At 54.0% G+C, this 18,606-nt stretch overlaps 1 protein-coding gene across 3 annotated transcripts in view; it reads left to right on the forward strand.

Annotated features, from left to right (window-relative positions):
• The window catches only part of LMX1A (LIM homeobox transcription factor 1 alpha), a 44,296-nt gene continuing 25,690 nt past the window's right edge, over positions 1-18,606 (forward strand). Inside the window, exons 1-3 of one of the 3 annotated variants that reach the window (XM_062581519.1) lie at positions 1-37; positions 143-193; positions 704-872. In XM_062581519.1, the coding sequence (XP_062437503.1) occupies positions 1-37; positions 143-193; positions 704-872 (257 nt within the window). Of the gene's footprint in view, positions 81-142; positions 194-685; positions 873-18,606 lie in introns of all 3 variants that reach the window. The other 2 variants (XM_062581518.1, XM_062581517.1) reach the window with 2 other exon arrangements.

The raw sequence follows: 18,606 nt of genomic DNA on the forward strand, positions 1-18,606 counted from the left end.
ATGCTGGACGGGCTGAAGATGGAGGAGAGCTTGCAGAGCGCCCTGGACCCCGCGGCCCCCTTCTCCTCGCTGCTAGGTAAGTCGAGGGGCGCCGCCGGCCCGCCGGGGCCCCCCTCTGCCGTAGCCCGCTGGGCGTGGGGAGGGACGGGCCCCGCACGGCTTCTGGTCGGCCTCGCCCACGCGTGTCCGCGGCTTTCTCCCGGCTCGGCTCGGCTCTGCTCGGCCCGCAGCCCTGTCGGTGCCCGGGCTGTGCCCTGGCGCCCTCCTCCGCGGCTCTTTTTTCGTTCCGCGATTTAATTAAATTGTTCCCCGCCCGCACCCCCATCTTCTGCGAGGTGAAGGACTTTTCTTCGCATTGAGAAATAAACAATATTTTTTTTGCTGCTTTTTAACGCCGTTCTCAAACAGTCGCCACCTCCCTGAGCTGCGATTCTGTCGGCGCCTTTCCGAAAGGAACGAAATCGGGGGCGATTTGCCCCCCCCCGGAGCTCCTGTAAGGCACAGCTGCCCCCCAGACCCGGGAGCAAAGCCCTGCACACCCACCACCCCCAGGGAGCCATTGGGACCCCCCCAACCTTCACGGGGCTCCCAGCCGGCGTGGGGAAGCGAGAGCAGCGGGATCCCCTGCCGTCCGCCCTTGCGCTCTCCCTCCGTTCGCTCTTTCCACTGAGCCCTTTCTCCGCAGGCAGAGCCGCGACCCCCAAGTCGGTGTGCGAAGGGTGCCAGCGAGTCATTTCGGACCGGTTCCTGCTGCGCCTGAACGACAGCCTGTGGCATGAGCAGTGTGTGCAGTGCACATCGTGCAAGGAGCCCCTGCAGACCACCTGCTTCTACCGCGACAAGAAGCTCTACTGCAAGCTGGACTACGAGAAGTGAGTGACCCGCCGCCCCCCGGGTGCCTTCCCCTGCCTGCCGCCGGCAAAGCCCCGTCCCCTCTCCGCCACGTCGCTCCCGCCGCCGGCGAAGTCCCAGCGCCCTGCCGCCAGGCAGGGGACGGCCGGGCTCGTCGCCGGCCCGCAGAGCCCCAGTGCCGGTCGCTCGGTGCCGCGTGTCCCGAGTGGCGTCAGCCTTATTGTGGTGCGTAGGAAGTTTTGCTTCTGCCCTGGAGCCTGATCGCATTCTGATTTCTTCTGTTTTTTTAGAGATGTTTCGCGGCTGTTGGTTTGTGCCTTGGGAGTTTAGGAGCCTCTTGGTGGGAGCCTATGGGACCTGGGCACCCCAGGGCTGCAGAGGGAAGCGGCAAAGCTTTTCCCTGGGTCCTTTGGCTTTATTTTGCTACTGAGCAGCAGAATGAGGATTTAGGAACACTGTATCTTCCCTGAATCTGGTCCTGGTGGAGCCTATTTTCCTAATATCCTCCTTGGGCAGGGCAATGCTATTGCTCTCGCTGGACAGATGGGGAAACTGAGGCACTCGGTGAGGAACGGTGAAGGCCTGGTGAAGGCCCTGCCGAAGTCGGAGTGCTTCCCATCACGTCCTGGAGGCTTTGTGCACATCTGAGGCAGCGATGGAGCAGGAATTTGGGCCTAGGCATGCTGAGGTCTAAGGCCCCTAGCCCCGTAGCTGCCCCTGCAGACAGTGTGGGGCTGGGAGGAAACTTGTAGGGGGTAGAGGCTATGAAGATTTAAAAAAAAAAAATAATAAAATAAGAAAGAAAGAAAAAGAAAGAAAGAAAAACCTTGCCAGGGCAGGTTGTTAGCTGGCTGGCAGTGGGAGCAGGGAGAAGGCTCTTACATTCTTCCTGCAGTAATTTTTTCTCCCTCCGCTTGCCCAGCTCTTGCCATCCCCACTAGACCCTGCTCCCTGCTGGGGACCAGCCGGGGGCCCTGGCAGAGCCTCCCCCGTGATGCAGGCTGTGTCCGAGGGACGCGGGCTCCTTTCCAAGGCAAAATTCACAATAAGGCCCACGAACGTCCGGGAAAAGCCAAGGCAGGCGGTGTCTAACACAGCATCTGCTGAATTTCCTTGGTTGTCTTTTCCCTGGCTGAGTTTCGAAGCTGCTGAATTTTCGTGTTGCCTCTGGGCCGGTTGCTTCTCAGAGAAGGTGCAGATCAGGGGTCGGGGAAAGGGATTTCTTTGCTCTTACGATGGCGCTGCTATTTCGGAGCGAGATGATTTAATTCCCGGAAAGCTGGCCGGGTAGCTGTTTTACAAGAAAATAGTCATCGGCAATATTTCTGTCTCTGGCCTTCAGCATACCGTGGGTTAGCTACGCTCGGTGCCTTTTTCTTAAACGCAAAATTTCCTTTAAGTCCTGTATTGTGGGTCCGAGTTTAATCACTATGGATACAAGGAAAATTGAAAGCAGAATTTGTGTGTGTGACCTTGTTTTCGAATGTTTACGAAACAGCGGAAGAATTAGCCGCTGCTGGAGTGGGAAGGCGAGGTCTGCGTTAAGTTTTCAGGCACAAATCTGTTGCGAAGGGCTGCGCCGCCCGTCTGTCGGCAGAAATTCGGCTAGTGGTTCTCACGGATTTGCAGCGCGATTTTAACGTGATTTAACGCGCCGCTTCTGCTTTCTCGGCACCGCCGTTCGGCGTATGCTGAGCCGTTACTGTCGAGGGGAAATTGGAGCAAACGTTAGCGCAGAAACGCCTTCCTGACTAGCGGCGTGCGTAGCTTTTACCGTCCGGGCGTTCTCGACGCTAGCAGCCAGGCTCAGACCTGAAATCCTCCTCCTGCATCTCCTGGCCGTGAAAAGAAACGGGCGCCGCGGCCGGCTGCTTTGCTGTGCTGGGCTCGGCTGAGCGCAGACCCGGGACTGTTGGGATAGATGAGAACTGACTGCAAAGAAAAAAAGAAAACAAAAAAAGAAAAGAAAGAAAAGGGTGTCACAAATATTTCCAAGCTAGCGCTAAATTCAGGTGGTGGTATTTCTCCCCTTCCCTGCTGTGTTTGGGTCGGTAAGCTCTGCTGGAGCCGGAGCGTTCGCGGTGGCAGGTAGTTTTCCCCGAGCTGCCGGGGTTTCGATCCCGCTGAAGCTGCGGGAACGCAGCGGCGGCCCGGGAGGCGAGCGGCAGCGGCAGCCTTGGTCCCGCTCCGCTGCCGGCTCCCCGGCATTAACATGCTAATAACGCGCCCGGGTCCCAGCACCGCCGGAGCGGGTCCCCGCAGCCGGCGCCTTCCCCTCTGCGAGCTGTCGTCTCCGTTGTTGTTCCCTCTATTTTATTATTATTATTTTTTTTCTCCTGGGAGTGTTGCTGCCATGTCCCAGCTCTGCCACCGCCGCCTGCTCCCTTCCCTTCCCTCCGGACCCCGTGCGGCTCTGGCTCACGACCCCGGCAGCACCCGGGGACGCTTGCGGCGCCTCCCTTCCTGGGGCTCTGCACCTTTCCCCGGCTTGTTGGGGACGTTGGGGACAAGGGGCAGGGTCCCAAATAGCCAAGACTTGCGTATAACTCTGTATTTAATAATATAGGTCTCTGCAAAAAGTGCCGATTCCTTCGGCTTAGAGGTTTCCTCCGATACCGAGCGTAGGGACGGCGTTCGGAAGCCTGCTGGGACTCGCCGCGGAGGCGCACAGAGCCCTCCGGTTTGGGGGTGATGTAGATTACGGCGCTTTTAGTGCGAAATGCAGGGGGGAAGCTGATATTGGACAGAGCAGGTTATTCCCAGCCGGGAGCCGGGTTTGTGCTGGTTAATTATTGCAGGCGATGGACACGTTTCCTCCCGAGCGTCGCGAGGGCACGGCAGGGTGAAGCGCCCGCTCCTCCCCGCGGCGAAGCGGGGCTCTCGGGGCTTCTCCCCTAGCACTTTCCCTGAGGCGGGAGGTTGGGGATTTCCGTTGAGACGCTGGAGCTGCGGGCATCCAGGGAAGGATCAGGATCCTGCCTGGTAGCGTCTGGTTTTATTTTATTTTTTTTAATTCAAAGAACGGATTTCCCCCCCCCCCCCCCGGATGGTGGCTATTGGGATAACTTCCCAAACATGAGTAGATGCGGTATTTTCTGACACGTAACTACCCCTTGCTATCTGTTCTGCATGTAACGAGGCTGCAGAGGGTTAATAACTGAGCACGAGATGGCCGAGTTATGCATTTAGTTATAAATACGCCCGTGGAAAGTGTTACAGACAGCTTTAAGCAACCATCTGACTCGCTGGACTCTAGAAATTGATGAATCACTTATTAAAACAGATGTTTCACATTTCTTAATCTTTTACAAGAGGAAGACCTCGGTAGCGAACCTGGAGAGAGCTCCCGTAAAGACCAGGAGCGCTGGGCCGGGTCTCGACATCGTCTCGGGGCGGCTCGGCCGTGGGGTGGGAGAAGGTGGGTCGGTCCGTTGCCGCCGGGGGCAGAGATGGTGGGGAGGGCTCCTCACGAGAGGCCGCTCGGCCCCACGCCCCTGGGACAGCGTCTATCTGGGGCAGAGGACACGCGTTACAGAACATCCTGCATCTCGCAGCGGCCCCCGGCAGCTGGCCAAACCTGATAAGTCTCAACTCTTACGAGGTTCAGGCCGCGCACTGGCCAGCTCTGTGCTTCATGCGATCGCGGAGCAGCCCAGAGGACTTTCCCTGGCTCTAGGGCCCCAGCTGCTCTCTGCACTAGTGACCGAGGGGGTGGGATGGTGGTGGTATTTTGGGGGACCAACACAAAACGCAGCCACAAGCTGGGGAGGGAAGGTTGTGCGGTGGCTGGGAAGGATCTCTTCAAACTGCTTGGTTTGCTTGGAAGGGTTTGTATGTAGGCCTGGTATAGGATCACGACGTGGGGGTCTAGTGGGCTCTTCTCTTCAGTGTTGGGAGCGAGGTGAGGAGCTGGGTAGCGTAGCTGAGCTGGCTGGCAGAGATGGCTTCCCTGCACTCCGTGTCCCACTGGGAAAACCCGTGGCTGCCTGCTCCAAACGCACACGAGCGTGGGCATGTCTGAAATCACACTCACTGAGAGGCGTTTTGTGGTACCCTTGCGAAGGCTGGGAGGACCTCGACCTGCGAGGAGGACCTGTAGCCATGGGGATGTTCTGGAGATGAAGGCGGCAGAAGATGCTGGGGTAAAGAAACCCTGCTGACCACTTTTTGAGGCCGGGTCGGCTGACAGCGGTGCGGTCGTGACAGGGGGGCGCAGCTGGGGAGCGTGGTGACGGCGTGACTGCTTGGCACGTCCCCAGCCACGGCGCAGAGCCCCGGCTCCCACCCCCGCCTGGCAGGAGCAGATGGTCGGCACATCTCGGAGCAGGGCTGGCATGTGGGCCCCGGGAGCGGAGGGGCGGCCGCAGCGCTGCACCGCGATGCGGGGCTCCCCGGCGCAGCGAGGCACTTGTGTGACGCTTGCACCGTGTTAGCAAGACTTGACAGGTCTGTGCTGTTGCCAGCTTCTGCGGTTTTATTGCAGAGCTTTCTGGGCTTGGCGTTTGCTCTAAAATCCCCTGCTCTTGGAATCATGTGATTGCATGGGCACTTCAAACTGCTCTTTCCCGAATTAAAACGCAGAGGTGCGTTTGGCTGCAAGGAAAAAGCAGTGTGCGCAGAGCCCTTTAGTCTCTGGATGCATGTGAAAGAAAATGCCCACAAAGAAACCCGCAAGCGTTGGGTTTTTAAGTCACGCTCGGTGCCTTGATTTAGGAGGTGTGCGCAGGTACCTTGGACCCCTCGGTAGTGCGGTACTGGGAGGGTGAAGTTGGGTCTGCCCAAGAGGAGGGCAAGAGCCGTCACGCCCAGCGCGAGGCGGACGCTCCGGGCAGCAGAGCCTCCTTTCATCCGCTAGGAACTCTTTCGACAGCTGTTGCCGTAGATGAGAGGGGAAGGGGTTTAAAGCATCATTGCTCTTTATCTTGCTTAACGTGGGTCATGGAGGTAATCGCACAGTTAGCTGCGAGCTGCGGAGCTGCTTCCCCAGCCTAGAGTTGTTGTGAGAGGGATAATCCAAAATGCATTGACTGAATAGGTGATGCCAACGTAAAACGCTTAGGGCAGCCTGGCTCCCGCTGACCAGAGATTTCTGGTGGCTTGGAGGGTTTCTGTTGTCAATAAATATTTATTTGCCTTCTCTCAGAACAAGGCATGATGAAAGGAGACTATTGCTCCTCTTGCAGTTGATGGAGAGAGAGCAGCTCCTCCAGGGAGGTGCAATTCAGGCAGCTTAGGGTGTGATGTGTCCTCTAGTGTCTTTTTCCATCATTGTAAGGGATCCTACAGAGATGACAGTGCTAACTTGGGTTTCCCTAGCTGGCTGGGGACTGAGGGCAGCCACGCTGGCCTGAGCAGTAGCAGAGAGTGTGGCAGGTCTCTGTGGTGGCACTGCTCGTGTCCCTCCTGCCAGTCTCTCCTTCCCTCGGACAATCCCACAGCTGCTTCTTTTAACATCCCCCACCCTTATTGCTGTCCTTCCCTCCTACCCATCTCCACCGCCTTGTCTCTCATAGCAAGTCCCTCCTCTGTCCCAACCTCCCTTTCTACCCCCTGCTTCTACCCCCATCCCTTAATCTGAAATGTCCCAAGGGGAGGGAATGTCCCATGTCCTGCCTTGTCGGTGCTCCTGGCCCCGGACAACGGACGTCTCTTTCCATGCCCAGCTTCAGGTGGAAGCGGGTTGTTTTATTAAGCTGCCTCGTTAGGCTGGCAGGGGGTGAAAAGAAGCAAACTAGTGGTGTGCAGCGATTAGAGGGGCATTAAGGCGGCCGCTGTGAGATTTGCTCCGGAAACACGAGGCAACTGCAATACATCGCCGCTTCTTGCCTGCATCTCCACCACGAGAGACGGCCCCCCCGTCCTCCAGCGCACCGCGCGCAAGGCTGCTATTTTCGAAAGGGAGCAAAGAATAGATCTGGCGACTTGCCCCTTCCCCCTGCCCTTAATTAGATTTGTGTCTTACAATTAATGTTTCATATAAAGGCCTGGAACGGAGAGACGTTTGGCAGCTTGGGAGCGAGGCAGCCTTCTTGCGTGCAAACAAGCCAAATATACTCGTCATCTGTCCCTGCGTGGTGGGGACAGGGATAGCTTCGGAGTCGGCCTTCCTTTGCTTATCGGAGGTGGCCTTGGTGCGAGCTTGCTGCAGCCCTGATGGGTTGGTGCTGGCAGAGTCCCATCTTGGGCCACATCAGCAGCTTCCACCATTGCTGCTGCCCTATTTTGGACCTGTGATTTTTTTTTCCTCCACCTTTTTTCTTTCTTTCTCCTTCCTCGGCACCTTTCTCCCTGCTCCAGCAGTAGCTCTCAATAGAGCATTTGGAGCTGGTCGAATCATTTCGGGTTTCATAATCCCAGTGAAGGCTCTGAACAGAGAGCGGCTTGGGGAAGAAAGGGGGGTTTGTTTTGTTTCGAGGCGAATTTGGTTTCCACCAGCTGGAACGACAGCTGGGTCCTCTCCTGCCCAGGCTCTCCAGCCTTGGGTGTCCGGTTCCTCACCTGCTTGCAGGCACTAGGCAAAGAGATGAATTTTCCAAATCTTGTTTTTAAAAGAACCCAGAATTGGGTTTCTTGCATTGGGTGTGCTGAAGCCCCGCAGCAGCTGCAGCAGTCAGGGCTGATTTCCTCGCGGCCGCGCGCCCCGTTGAGAAGGCAGCGCTCTGCAGTCTGCCTCCACCTGGGCTTGCAGGAAGGTGGCTGTCAATGGGGTGAAACCTCCTTAAAATACCCAGATCTGTGGTGTTTTCTGAGACTGATGCTGCACAGTCATCTCGGGGTTCCCAATCATCTGGGAGGACCCAAAGTGTCCTCTGTGTTGGAGGGGAGGAAGGAGCCGATGCTTTTGGGGTGAAAGTTGGCATCCATTGCTGGGGCAGTACCTCTCCTGGGCATGAGGGTGCAGACCCTACTTCTGTTTGAGGGTGAAAAAAAACATGGTTTCAACTAGATTTTGGTCAGCCAAGGAAAGGGACACTTTTTTTAATGTATTTTTCCATGGGAATTTGGAATTTGTGTGCATATGTCATAGGTTTCAGAACAAGGGGGTGCAAAAGGAACTAACCGTGTTCCTGGAAATTGCAAATACTACACAGATTTATGTGACAGCATTTGAAGCTACAGTTTGGGCTACATTGTAAGTACAGTAACGCTTTTTTGTTTGTGTGACATCAATACTTATAACCTGGAGGCAAACTGATAAATCCTGCCGAGGTAGAACCCAGCCGACTGTTCCCCATATACGTTTTCACGATGTTGTTTGTCCTCAGAGGAGATGTATGAAACCAGCTTGTCCCTTGTGTTTTTAGTGAGTAATTCAGGCTGTCTCAAAGTGCTCGGGCTGCGTGTCTGTGAAACCAGCAGGCGTTTCGTTCCAGACCTACTTTTTGTTTGTTTGTTTTGTTTGTGGGTTTTTTTCATTTGTTTGCTTTTTTTTCTTTGTTTAAAATAATCAAACCTTAGATTTTCTCAGGATAGGCGTTCTATAATCCCAGGCTTTCTGCCCCACTATTTAAGGGCAGCCAGATCTTGAAGATCTTGCTGAGGGGTTGAGGTCAGGGTGAGCTGTGAGTGGTGCCATGCCAGGATTTCGTTTGCAGCAAGGGCACAATATCAGTGTGGTGGCACTGTTTTCTATTTATTTGAGGTTTTGCTGTTGGAGGACTCTGGTCTTCTCGCTGATCTGTTCTGCTGAGATTTATCAATGAAGGACCAGTGTCTTGAGTCTGCCAGGGGTCATTCAGGTGCTCCACGCTTTGCAGGTTGACTATCCAAAAACAGTTATTTTCCCCCATGAAGGTTTGATTTCCTCCCCCCACCCCCAAAAGGAGGGTCTTTATATTTCTCGAAATAGGGGTGGAATAATGACATATTCAATGCAAATTATTTATTGTATGATATTGTACTTGTGTGTGTGCACCTACCTGTTTTCATTAGAGGCTCAGCATTTCCTGCTCCTTCAGACATGATTCTGCACAGGGTTCAGTGTCTGTTTCTGCTACCGGCATCATGGCAGCACACAGGCAACTGAGCGGTGACTGCCTCTTCTGCCGTGAAATAGAGCTGGAAACATGAATGTGTTTATAAAGGCTTTGTTCATCATTACAAATGCTTTCAGCATGTTGCATGGGGTGTTTAAAAGCAGGGCACTAATTCTCAGTCTCTCTCCAGATTTGCTTAATTTTTGTCATGTCTGCTGTTGTGTTTTCCACCTTGGGTTACTTTTGACCAGAGCTATCGGAGAGGTTGCGTTGCAAAGGTAACGAGTTCTCCTAAGCGTTGTGGAACCAGTCAGCCAGGCTGAGGAGAGACACGCTGAGGGGATGGCTGGTGTACAGCCTCCGGCTTTCCTTGATGCCAAGGTTCATCGATCTGCAGGAGAACAGCTTTCCCCTGTCCCCATACTCAGCTCTCTGTGGCAGGCAGCAGCGTTTCTCTACCGTCCTGTGCCTTCGCCAGGCTAAGCCCTGCTGCCCGAGCACATCGGCGCAGGCCTGGCTCCCCTCGCGGCACCCCTCCACGTTTGCTCCGAGCCGTGGCAGGACTCCCGCCGCTGTGGCCTTTCAGCAACCGGAAGATTTGCCCTCTAAACCGGGGTCTGGGGTCGCCAGGGCTCCACGGCTGCAGATGAAAGGTTTGCCCAGAGCAGAGGCATCTCGCTCGTCCTCAGGGCAAATACCTAGAAGGGCAGAGCCTGCTGGCGGAGGCTTACTCGGCCCATAATTGTGCTTCCCGAGCCCGTGGAGGCCCAGTATTGATCCTTCACAGCTGCCTCCCTGTTGCTGCTGGCCGTACGTTGTCTCTGGCCGCTCCCTACCCCTCTCCTTCCCTTGTGGACTTCGTTTCCTAATGCTGCTCTCGGGGAGCTCTTTCTGTCCTTGACAGCGGAACAAATCCCTTTGAACACAACCATCACTCCTCTCGCCATTGTCCTCCTGCCGGCCCTCCGCCCCCGCTGCCACCGTGCAAAATCTCCCCATGGCGCGGCTATTCCTCTGGAATGATAACCGCTATCTCCGCCTCGCTGCGGGACGACGGCCCCGGAGATCGCTCGAGGCAAGGCGGAGAGTCCCCTGCGTGCGGAGAGGGAAGCGGGGTTTTAAAAGCACAACAAGAGGCAGTGGCATTTCATGGAGAAAAGCCTTCTTCAGGACTGTTTTGATTTAATTCGCCTCTTTGGTGCGTGCACTCTTCTCTCCTGTTTTATGCTGCAGAGCTTCTTGGATGAGGCTGCAATTGCTGTGTGTCAAGGGCTCCATCTTCCCTGCCTGAATTCAGAGGGGCCACGTTATAAGTTGATTTTTTTTTCACTGTGTAATATCACCCCAAGGCAGCTGAGCAGGAAGGAGGAGGCTGGAATTTTCTCTTCGCTAGCGAAGCTCAGGGAAGTATTTGGCATGAAACATTTGGAAAGGGGAGAGAAATGAGTTAAGGGAGCTGAACACAGTTCTCGGATGTGACATTTTTTATTTGAAAGACTCGGTTTTGTCTGTTCCTCCCCCACAACCCCCACTAAATTTCAGAGATGTTTCAATTGTCATTTCTGCTTGGCATTTGTCGACCTTGTTAACGGAGTGCTTATTCTTGGAAAACAATGTCTTAGCTGTGCAAAACATTCACGGTCTCCGCAGTAATGCGTACAAACAGGTGGAGGGAGAAACAATGTGGAGACTACACCATGTTCACCATTGCCTCTGCAGTGGTGATCTTGATGCCTTTTGGATAAATAAATTCTCAGATGCTGATAATGGAAGTGGCGGTTAGATCTTCTGATTTGGATGTTTGTCAAAGCAAGTCCAACACTCACCCAGTGATGTCTATGCCAACCGTGTAATTTGGGCTACCCTACAGGATGCCCTTTTGGGGCATCTTCTCCTTTTCTTATTTTCAAAAGGACAGTCCAGGCATCAGGTGAGGAGGAACACACTCCTGTCCAGCTGTTCTGGAACCAGGCTCCTTGGGAGTTTTGTCTGAGAGCTGGGGGACAAAAGGACTCTGCATTTCTCGCCTCTTCCTACTCGCTGACAGGGAGGGTGAGGATGTTCCTTGCCAGATGCTATAAGCGGCCGTGCAACGCGTTCATTGGGTGTGCAGCACCATCAGCCCTGCAAGAGGTGTTCATGGTGGGGGAACAGGCTCCTCTCAAACTGCAGGCAAACTTTCTGTAAGCTTCTGCAAGGACTGAAGGGGACATCTCGAGATCTGAAGATTCAAGATCTGAATTGTTCCACGGAGAAGCTCATCTCTAGCCCTTGATTGCAGAGGGACCTGGGGGCGCTGCTCACCTGAAAGAAGTCTGTGAACCCAACTTTACACTCAGCTCAGGCACTGCAGTCTCTGGTTAGGTGGGATGAGCCCAGGCTCGGTGCCTCTTGAGTCATGCTTGCATTAACCAGCTGGCTGGGTTGGAAATGGAGAACTGAAATACTTAATTATGTATATCTCGGTCTCTCTGCTGACGGAGAGAGTGCTGCAGTGATATTGAGTATACACTTTCAAACAGCGATGTGGATGTGGGAGCTTGGACAGGAAAGCCATTAAGCATTTGAATCTTCTTGATGCCTGCTCAGGTGATCATTGCTCCTTCGTTCTGCTCCCATAATTATGAAAGGTTGAAAGAGCAACCTCAATGGACTGACTTAAAAGTTTAATGAAGCTTAAAGACTCATAGGTTAGACTCTTGAGTCTGAGCTTGTTTCAGCTCTGGCCCTAGGAAGGAGAGTTAACCAGAAGGCAAGAGAGACTTCCTGTGCACATTACCTTGAAGACATAAAACCCCTATTTGATGGGAGGTTTTGTTACTGGATGGATTAGGAGAAAGTAATGGGAGAGGAGGTCTGAGATGAGTGAAGAGCCCTGCATAGGGAAAGTAGGTCCAAGTGAGACTTGTGTCCTTGATAGCAGCAATGCTATTCTCCCCATTGCGGGGAGTCCTAGATGATACTTTTTGGCCTCTATTGTGCAAGAGGTGTGTGATGGATGGTTTCTAGTCTGCAGCCTGGCATCCAGGTAGCACTGAAGGCAGACTTGCAAGCACCTTGCAGGATCTGGGTCACTCACTTGTGTGTCTGTACTGTCTGATACAATGTACATCTCCACCCATGAGAGGTGCTCCAGCGTTGAGAGGGTTGCTAACATGCCTACAGTCTGTGCCCTTGGCGTCATCATTTTGTAAACTTCCTCCACAGAGTCAAACCCACTTTTGCACCACTGTTGACCAGCTCAGAAATGGAGCCAAAGCCTTGAGCAGACAGTGGAGGCCACTCTCAGCTGAGCTGCCTCTGGGACTGGGTTGGGGGGAGAAGTAGTGTCCAGATGCGCTGCATTGCAAATCTCCGCTGGACTCAGTTCTCAGTTTCATGGTAATGGCTTGCAGTGAAGTGACCTCTGGCCGAGCACGTTCTGGGCTCCTGCCCACTCCCAGACATTCACCTTTCTCCTCCTCTAGCCTTGCAGCTAAACTGCAGCCAAGGCGTTGTAGCGATTTTCAAACTCTTTAAGCACCACTGGAGCGAAGAAGGAAGAAACGTGGCCAAAGTTTTGATGCTGGGATGCATACAGGAACACAGGTTCGTGGGTCTCTTTCTCCAGGGCTGCTTATTTGAGAGACACCAAAGGGCCCATGCTGTAGTGCACTGTTACGACCCGTCCTTACCCAGGCAGGGTGGCTTAATATGCACAGACATCCCCTAGAAAGTCGCTTGATGGATCTGGCCACTGAACCAGACAGCCCAAATTCATGCCACTCTGCTGGAATGCCCCATCCCCAGTCTCTTCAAATCCGGTCTTTTTATGCTATTTCCAACAGGATTAACAACCGCGCCCCCCCCCAATCTCTGCCTTTTAAAATAACTATAGCTCCCCCAAGCCATGACTACTTCTTGCTTATTTGGACACTCCTGTCTCCAAATATCAGCTTTGGTCCTTTCCTCTCTGGCCTAGTGACTGCAGAGTGATGTCCTCTGTGCAGAGCAGCCCTTGGCCTCCGTGCGGAGGCAACGCTTTGCAGCCATGGGGCAGCGAGTCTTGCGTGACATGTCTGACCTGCTTGGTCAGGGAAGTGTGTTGGGCTCATTGTGGATGAAAGGTGCTAAAGAAATGAAAATCAAATCTGTGTGTTCTCCTTTTGCGCCTTCCTATTGGAAAAGTGCAGCAAAAGTCAACCAACAACACGTCCTGCTGAAGCTATATATTTTTTTTTTCCATAAGGATTAGTGGTTCGAGCGCGAGGATTTTCAAACTGACAAGCCCTTGGCAGAGAAATAATTATAAGCTTTATATGCTTTGTGTTTCCTAAGTAGTTCTAAATGACTCTATCCCTTGGGGCATTTTTTTAAGCCCACAAAAGAGGGGAAAAATGTGCATTTCCTCCATGTCCTTGAAAATATGCGAGATGTTTGTGGAGATCATTCAAGTCTTAACTAAAAGATTTTTGTGTTTGTTTATTTAACTGCATCCAATGAACCAAAGTTCTCTGGACAATGATGCTTCAGAAATGATCTTAGAAATCAGAGATGGAAGGAGATCGATGCGATCATTTTTAGACCATTTCAGGAATGCAGGTTTTGCCTCAGCAGTTCTCTGGAGTTTTTACTCTGCTCCTTTCTATAAAAGATGACTTTTGGGTCTATCAGAACTCTTTTTTTTCCCCATTGCTGTTTGTTATTTGCTTGCACTGAATTACTTCTCATTCCTGTGAGTGTAGCATGATTTGATGGGTGCGTGGACTTCACCTTATGGCTTCACTGCAGTATCACCACTAAGAGGGATGGTTCCCGTGCTGTTCCCCTCCTTCCCAGCTGCATCTTCCTGCCTTCCTCCCCTTTTTGGCCCTAGCAAGCCAGCTCACTGATCTGGCTGAAAGTACGGCACAGGGAGAAGTCATTTTGCTTCCCTTTTCCAGGCAGGTTTCCAGCCCGCCCCAGCAGCTGCCCTAGGTGCCCCCTTGGCTGTGCACCCTGTGGGATAAGCTGTGATAAGGAGTTCAAAAGTGCTTTTTGGAGATGCAAGCTGATGGAGCCACAGCTCTCTCCTCCTTTAATGTCTCTTTTCTTTGCTCCTGCTGTGCTTCTAGCCCCGATTTGTGGATCAGCCCAGAGAATAACTCGATCTGAGAGGTTCATAGAGGCGCAGTGCTGTTATTAGCACCCTGTGTTGGACTTGTGGGGAGCCCAACCTGGACTTTCCTTATCCTTCATGTCAAGGGGATTGGGGACATCATGTCTGGCTGGGAAATCCTCTGCCGTGGGCTATGGCATGACCATCTCATCCGTCTCCAGCCCTCCTCTCCTGGGCATTAGCTGCTATCAGCAACACCAAAGGTAAAACTCCTCATGGGCTTCAGAGCCGAATGCGACTTGGCCATGCCGTAGCCCTGGGACAACCCAGGAGCTCCATCCTTCCGTGGTCAGGTCCTCTCTTCACCTGCACTTCTGTCCTGACAGTTTTTGCTAGGCTTTTTGCAAAGGCAATTTAAAAGGGCGATTTGATGGAAAAAAAAAAAAAAAAAAAAAAAAAAAAAAAAAAAAAAGCCACCTGTCGGCAGTTGGGGGCAGCTAAAATCCCACTGCTTTTCAAAGGACACACATGAGCAGGAGTCAGTTAGGCACTCGTGAGATTCCTGCCCCCTAAACTCCGATGTAAGCTGTTAACGAGGAGCCCTGATTTTCCGCTCTGCCCGTCCCCACACCAACACCTCTGTGTTGCAGCACGTTTTAGAGGGGCTCAGCGCCAGCCGAGAGCTACTTGCTCCCTGCTTTTCTGCCCTCGTGGGCTGAGTCCTCTGGCAGGTGATGTGCAGGATGCTATCCTGAATCTGAATGACCCCGGATCTGCCCCCTTCTTACACTTCTCGTGTTTGCACTCACAGGCTTGCTGCTGGTCCAGTGGCATCTCTTTGCCATAGTTTCTCCCCAATTTTTCCCTTGTGCAATACCCCCCACGCTGTCGTCTTCCCTCCCCTTGTCTCTCTGCAAGGTCTGGGCTCAAGCGGGGTGCGTGCAATCTAAAAGGGCAAAGCCTGGGCCTGCGGGGACCCAGAGAGGTGTGCGGGGACCGCGTTATTACATCTGCTGCGGGGCAGTGCCGGGGCGCTCCGCTGGGATTACTGGTGCAATATTCCTGCCGTCAGCAGGGAGGGGGGATCGGAGGCCAGCCGGGCTGCGTTAATAACGGCGCTGCTTTACCTTGCCTTTATTAAGTGAGGGAAGCCTCCGCTCGTCGCCCCCGCGGCACGCCTGGGCTCGGGCTGCTTGGAGAGAGGAGAGGGGGCCGGCGGGGAGATGACATTTGAGGTAATTAGAGCCGCTCAGTGGAAAGGCAGCACGCGGGCCAGTGGGGCACTGCCGAGAGGCGGTGGCGTACCTCCGCTGCGGCGCCGGGGCTCCCGGAGACGGGAGGAGGGGGTCCTGCCCCCCAAACCTGCCTGCAGGCTCTGCCTGCTCCACGTAGCTCCTTCTTGCCCTTCATCCACCCCCCCGGGTACTTGCTGTGCAACCCTGCGGTGTCTGGCTCCTGTCCCCATCCCTCCCTCTCTGTGTCCCCTAAGGGGTTGGCTGGGGGGGCTCCATCTGTGCTCCCCCTTGGTTCCGGGGAGCAGCTGGCTTTGCTGCCTCTCCTGACATCCCACTGGAGAAGGGATGTGTGCCCTGGGGCTGGAAGACCCCGCTGACACCCCGGCACCCACTCTCCCCAGGCCACGTGCACCCCTACAAGGGCACCCCTACAAAGACACCTCCATGCAAGATGCCCCTTGGCCAGCACAGGCCAGTGAAGCATTTAGCTTTTAGCAAGAGGAGTGGTGATCACCTCAATTTTCTCCATCCCCCTCATCTCCTGGAGACCCTCGGATGTTCACTGAAGTCTGGCTGACGCTGGGGGAGGCCATGCCGCAGCCCCAGGGCTAGCAGAGCCCCTTGTGCCCCGCGGAGGTGGCAAGCGGCCCTTGTGCAGGCTGAGCCCAGGGCTGCTTTGGGAGAGCAGCGTGGTCCTCAGCAGGCAGGAGGGGACCTATCTGTTCTGCCTGTGCTCTGGCCGTGGCCATAATTTCTCAGGGGAAAGGGGTTTTTCTCAGCTCCCCTGTCCAGACGCTGCGAATCCCACTAAAACTTTTGACTGGAGGAGGGATTACGTGATCAAGTTTCAGCCCCTCTCTGTAAGTAGTGTAAACTCTCTGCCCAGAGCTCAAGTGACATTTTGTGGGAGATAGGAGGGTATTAAGTGCTGATTCTTGCAGATAAAAATAGCCAATGGCCTGATGATGTTTTCTGTCTTCTCGTTCCTCTGGTCTCTGGTCTGACCTGGCTCCGTCGCCTCCGCACTGGCGCTCCCAACTTGATCTTTACTTAGCATCAGGCACGGGGGGCTCCAGGAGCCTGATGCTGTTTGGTCCCCCTCAAGCATCCCAAGCTGCCTGTCGCTGCGCTGCTCCTTTCCTCCATAGCCTCAATAAGCACTGCGGGGAAAAGGGCCAGGCAGGCACGTGGGGCTGACGTGCCGGCCTCTTCTGCTCTTGCCTGTGCCTCTGAGCATGCAGGACGGTGTGGTGGCCTGAGCGCCCGCCAGATGGGGAGATGCGTGTCCTGGGTTTGTGGTCTGCTGGGAGCAGACGCTGTTCAGCCTGCTCAGTTGTGAGCGTACACTGAGAGCACCACCTCTCTGCCCTGAAACCATAGCCCACTCTCCAAGTGGGTGCCCAGAACTGGCCGTCATTGCAAACCTTTCCGCTGATGCAGGAGCTCTCCTAGTTACAGGAGTCCCTGTGAGTGCACGTGTCCGCATGTCTGTTTTTCCCGTTGCTGTGTTTCAGAGCTGATGTTTTCATCCTGAGGTTGCAGCCAGAGCTGGCTCAGGGCCCCTCAGCAGCGTCGGCAGAGCTGACTCTTGCTGCTCCAGCAATGAGGGGCTGGGGCCAGTCTAAAGGAAAGGGATGGAGAGGAGCAGGAGGAGGAGGGAGTGGCAGAGACTGGCTTGTTCTGAGCTGGGACCAGACCTGCTGCTGGGAGAGATTCTGCCGCCCATCCGGCTGGGGCAGCGGCCAGCCTGGCTTTCCCAGGCCCCATTTCAGCACAGCATCAACCTGCTCCACCACTGCCTACAACCCCCCTTAAACTATCTACCTTGGGGCTGGCAATGGCTGTTGACAGATAGGAAGGTGGTAGGAGGCAAAGCAGACACAGGCAATTTCTCCTAGTACTGATACTTATTTTCTTGCGGCTGTGCTGGGAAGTTGTGCCTCTCTAGCTCTGTGCCCGTGGACTGGCAGTTTCCATTTTGGGCCTTTGAAGATGCCTCTGTTCCAAGTGACTGTTCATTGTCTGATATCCACCACAGCACTGGTCTCTCTAAGGTGCTGTTGACAGACCTCTTAGCTGCATAGTCAGACTGTCTTCACTGTGCGTTTTTAATTGTAGACTTATTTTAAATATTCTTCTGAAAACAAGTGATGCTTTTGGAAACAGCATCTTTACATGCTTCCCTTTATCAGTCATTGGTTGAAGGATCTCTTCTGTCAGGGGTAAGGATTTAGGTTCTTGTGTATCTGGAGCTGAAGTGATGCTCTTACACTTGGTTGCCTACAGTAGTGGGCGATTATTGAGCCCCTGCCAGGAATTCTTCCAGTGGGATCAGGAACACTCTCGGGTGTTACATTTGTCCTGTAGTGTGTAACCTCTAAGTAGAGCCTGTTGCGTTTCATAACGTATCATATGATGTTGGTGATGTCAACCGAGCGCTTGTTTCAAGGTCAGCCATAAATGTTTGGGTTCGTGTCTCCTAAGGCTCTGTTAACTCCTGGGGTAAAGCCTTCAGCACCTCTGGAGTGCAAATGTGAAGACCAAGGCGACTTTGCTCTTGGTTAGCCATTTGATTTGCTTTGCACCCAGCCAGGCTGCTGCCCAGCTCTCAGATGCAGGCTGTGCCTGCACAGGGTGTGCTCCTGGGGGCCACAGTCAGCATGGCTCTGGGACACAAACACTGCTGTGCTTGTCCTACAGCTGCCAGTGTGTTTCTCAGGTGCTAATGTCATGCTGTTGCCACCTCTGGAAACCACTCACTGCTCCAGGCCCATGTTGTCAGGCATGGCATTGTGTCATGCTAAAGGTGGGAGGATTCAGTGGGGACAAGCAGACCTGTAAACAACAGTCCTAGTCTCTATGTCTTAAATACCTCCTCATAAGGACTTCAACTTGTGTTCCTCAAGCTGGGGAGCTGCGACACAGAGAAGGAGTCTGTTTTCTGGCACAGGTGAGGAGCAGGGTCCTTGTCTGGCGGTGGTGGGAGCCTCCTGGCCTGCCCTTTCCGCTGGACCTGAGAGGGGTCCAGGAGTGACCAGGGTCACCAGCCCCAGGGTGAGGGGAGGAGATGATACAGGGTAAAGTTGGGAAACAGGGAGGAGCTGGAGGAGGTTGCCTCTTTGGCTCCAAGTGTAATATGTAATGCCTGTGAGCCAGCTGATCATCTGCAAGTCTTGTGGCTACTCGGAGCTTGGGTCCACCTCAGGGCCCTTTCTCCCATCAGTCTCGCTAGTGGGAGCCCCCAGGCCCGGGGGAGCTCTGAGCTGCCTTACGTACCAGTGGAAGTAGCCAGGATGGGAGAGGTGGCTGGTCAGCCTTATTGCACATGAGGGCTGGTGCTTGGGTGAGCAACTGGCACAATGACGTGCTCTGTCCCGTGGCTCGCAAGGACAGCACAGCCATCCCCTGGGAATACCTGGGAGAGTCTCCCTGCGCTTTTTATCAATAAATAAATATTTTAGGCCAA

Source organism: Rhea pennata, chromosome 8 (assembly GCF_028389875.1).
Source record: "Rhea pennata isolate bPtePen1 chromosome 8, bPtePen1.pri, whole genome shotgun sequence".
NCBI classification, from domain to species: Eukaryota; Metazoa; Chordata; class Aves; order Rheiformes; family Rheidae; genus Rhea; species Rhea pennata.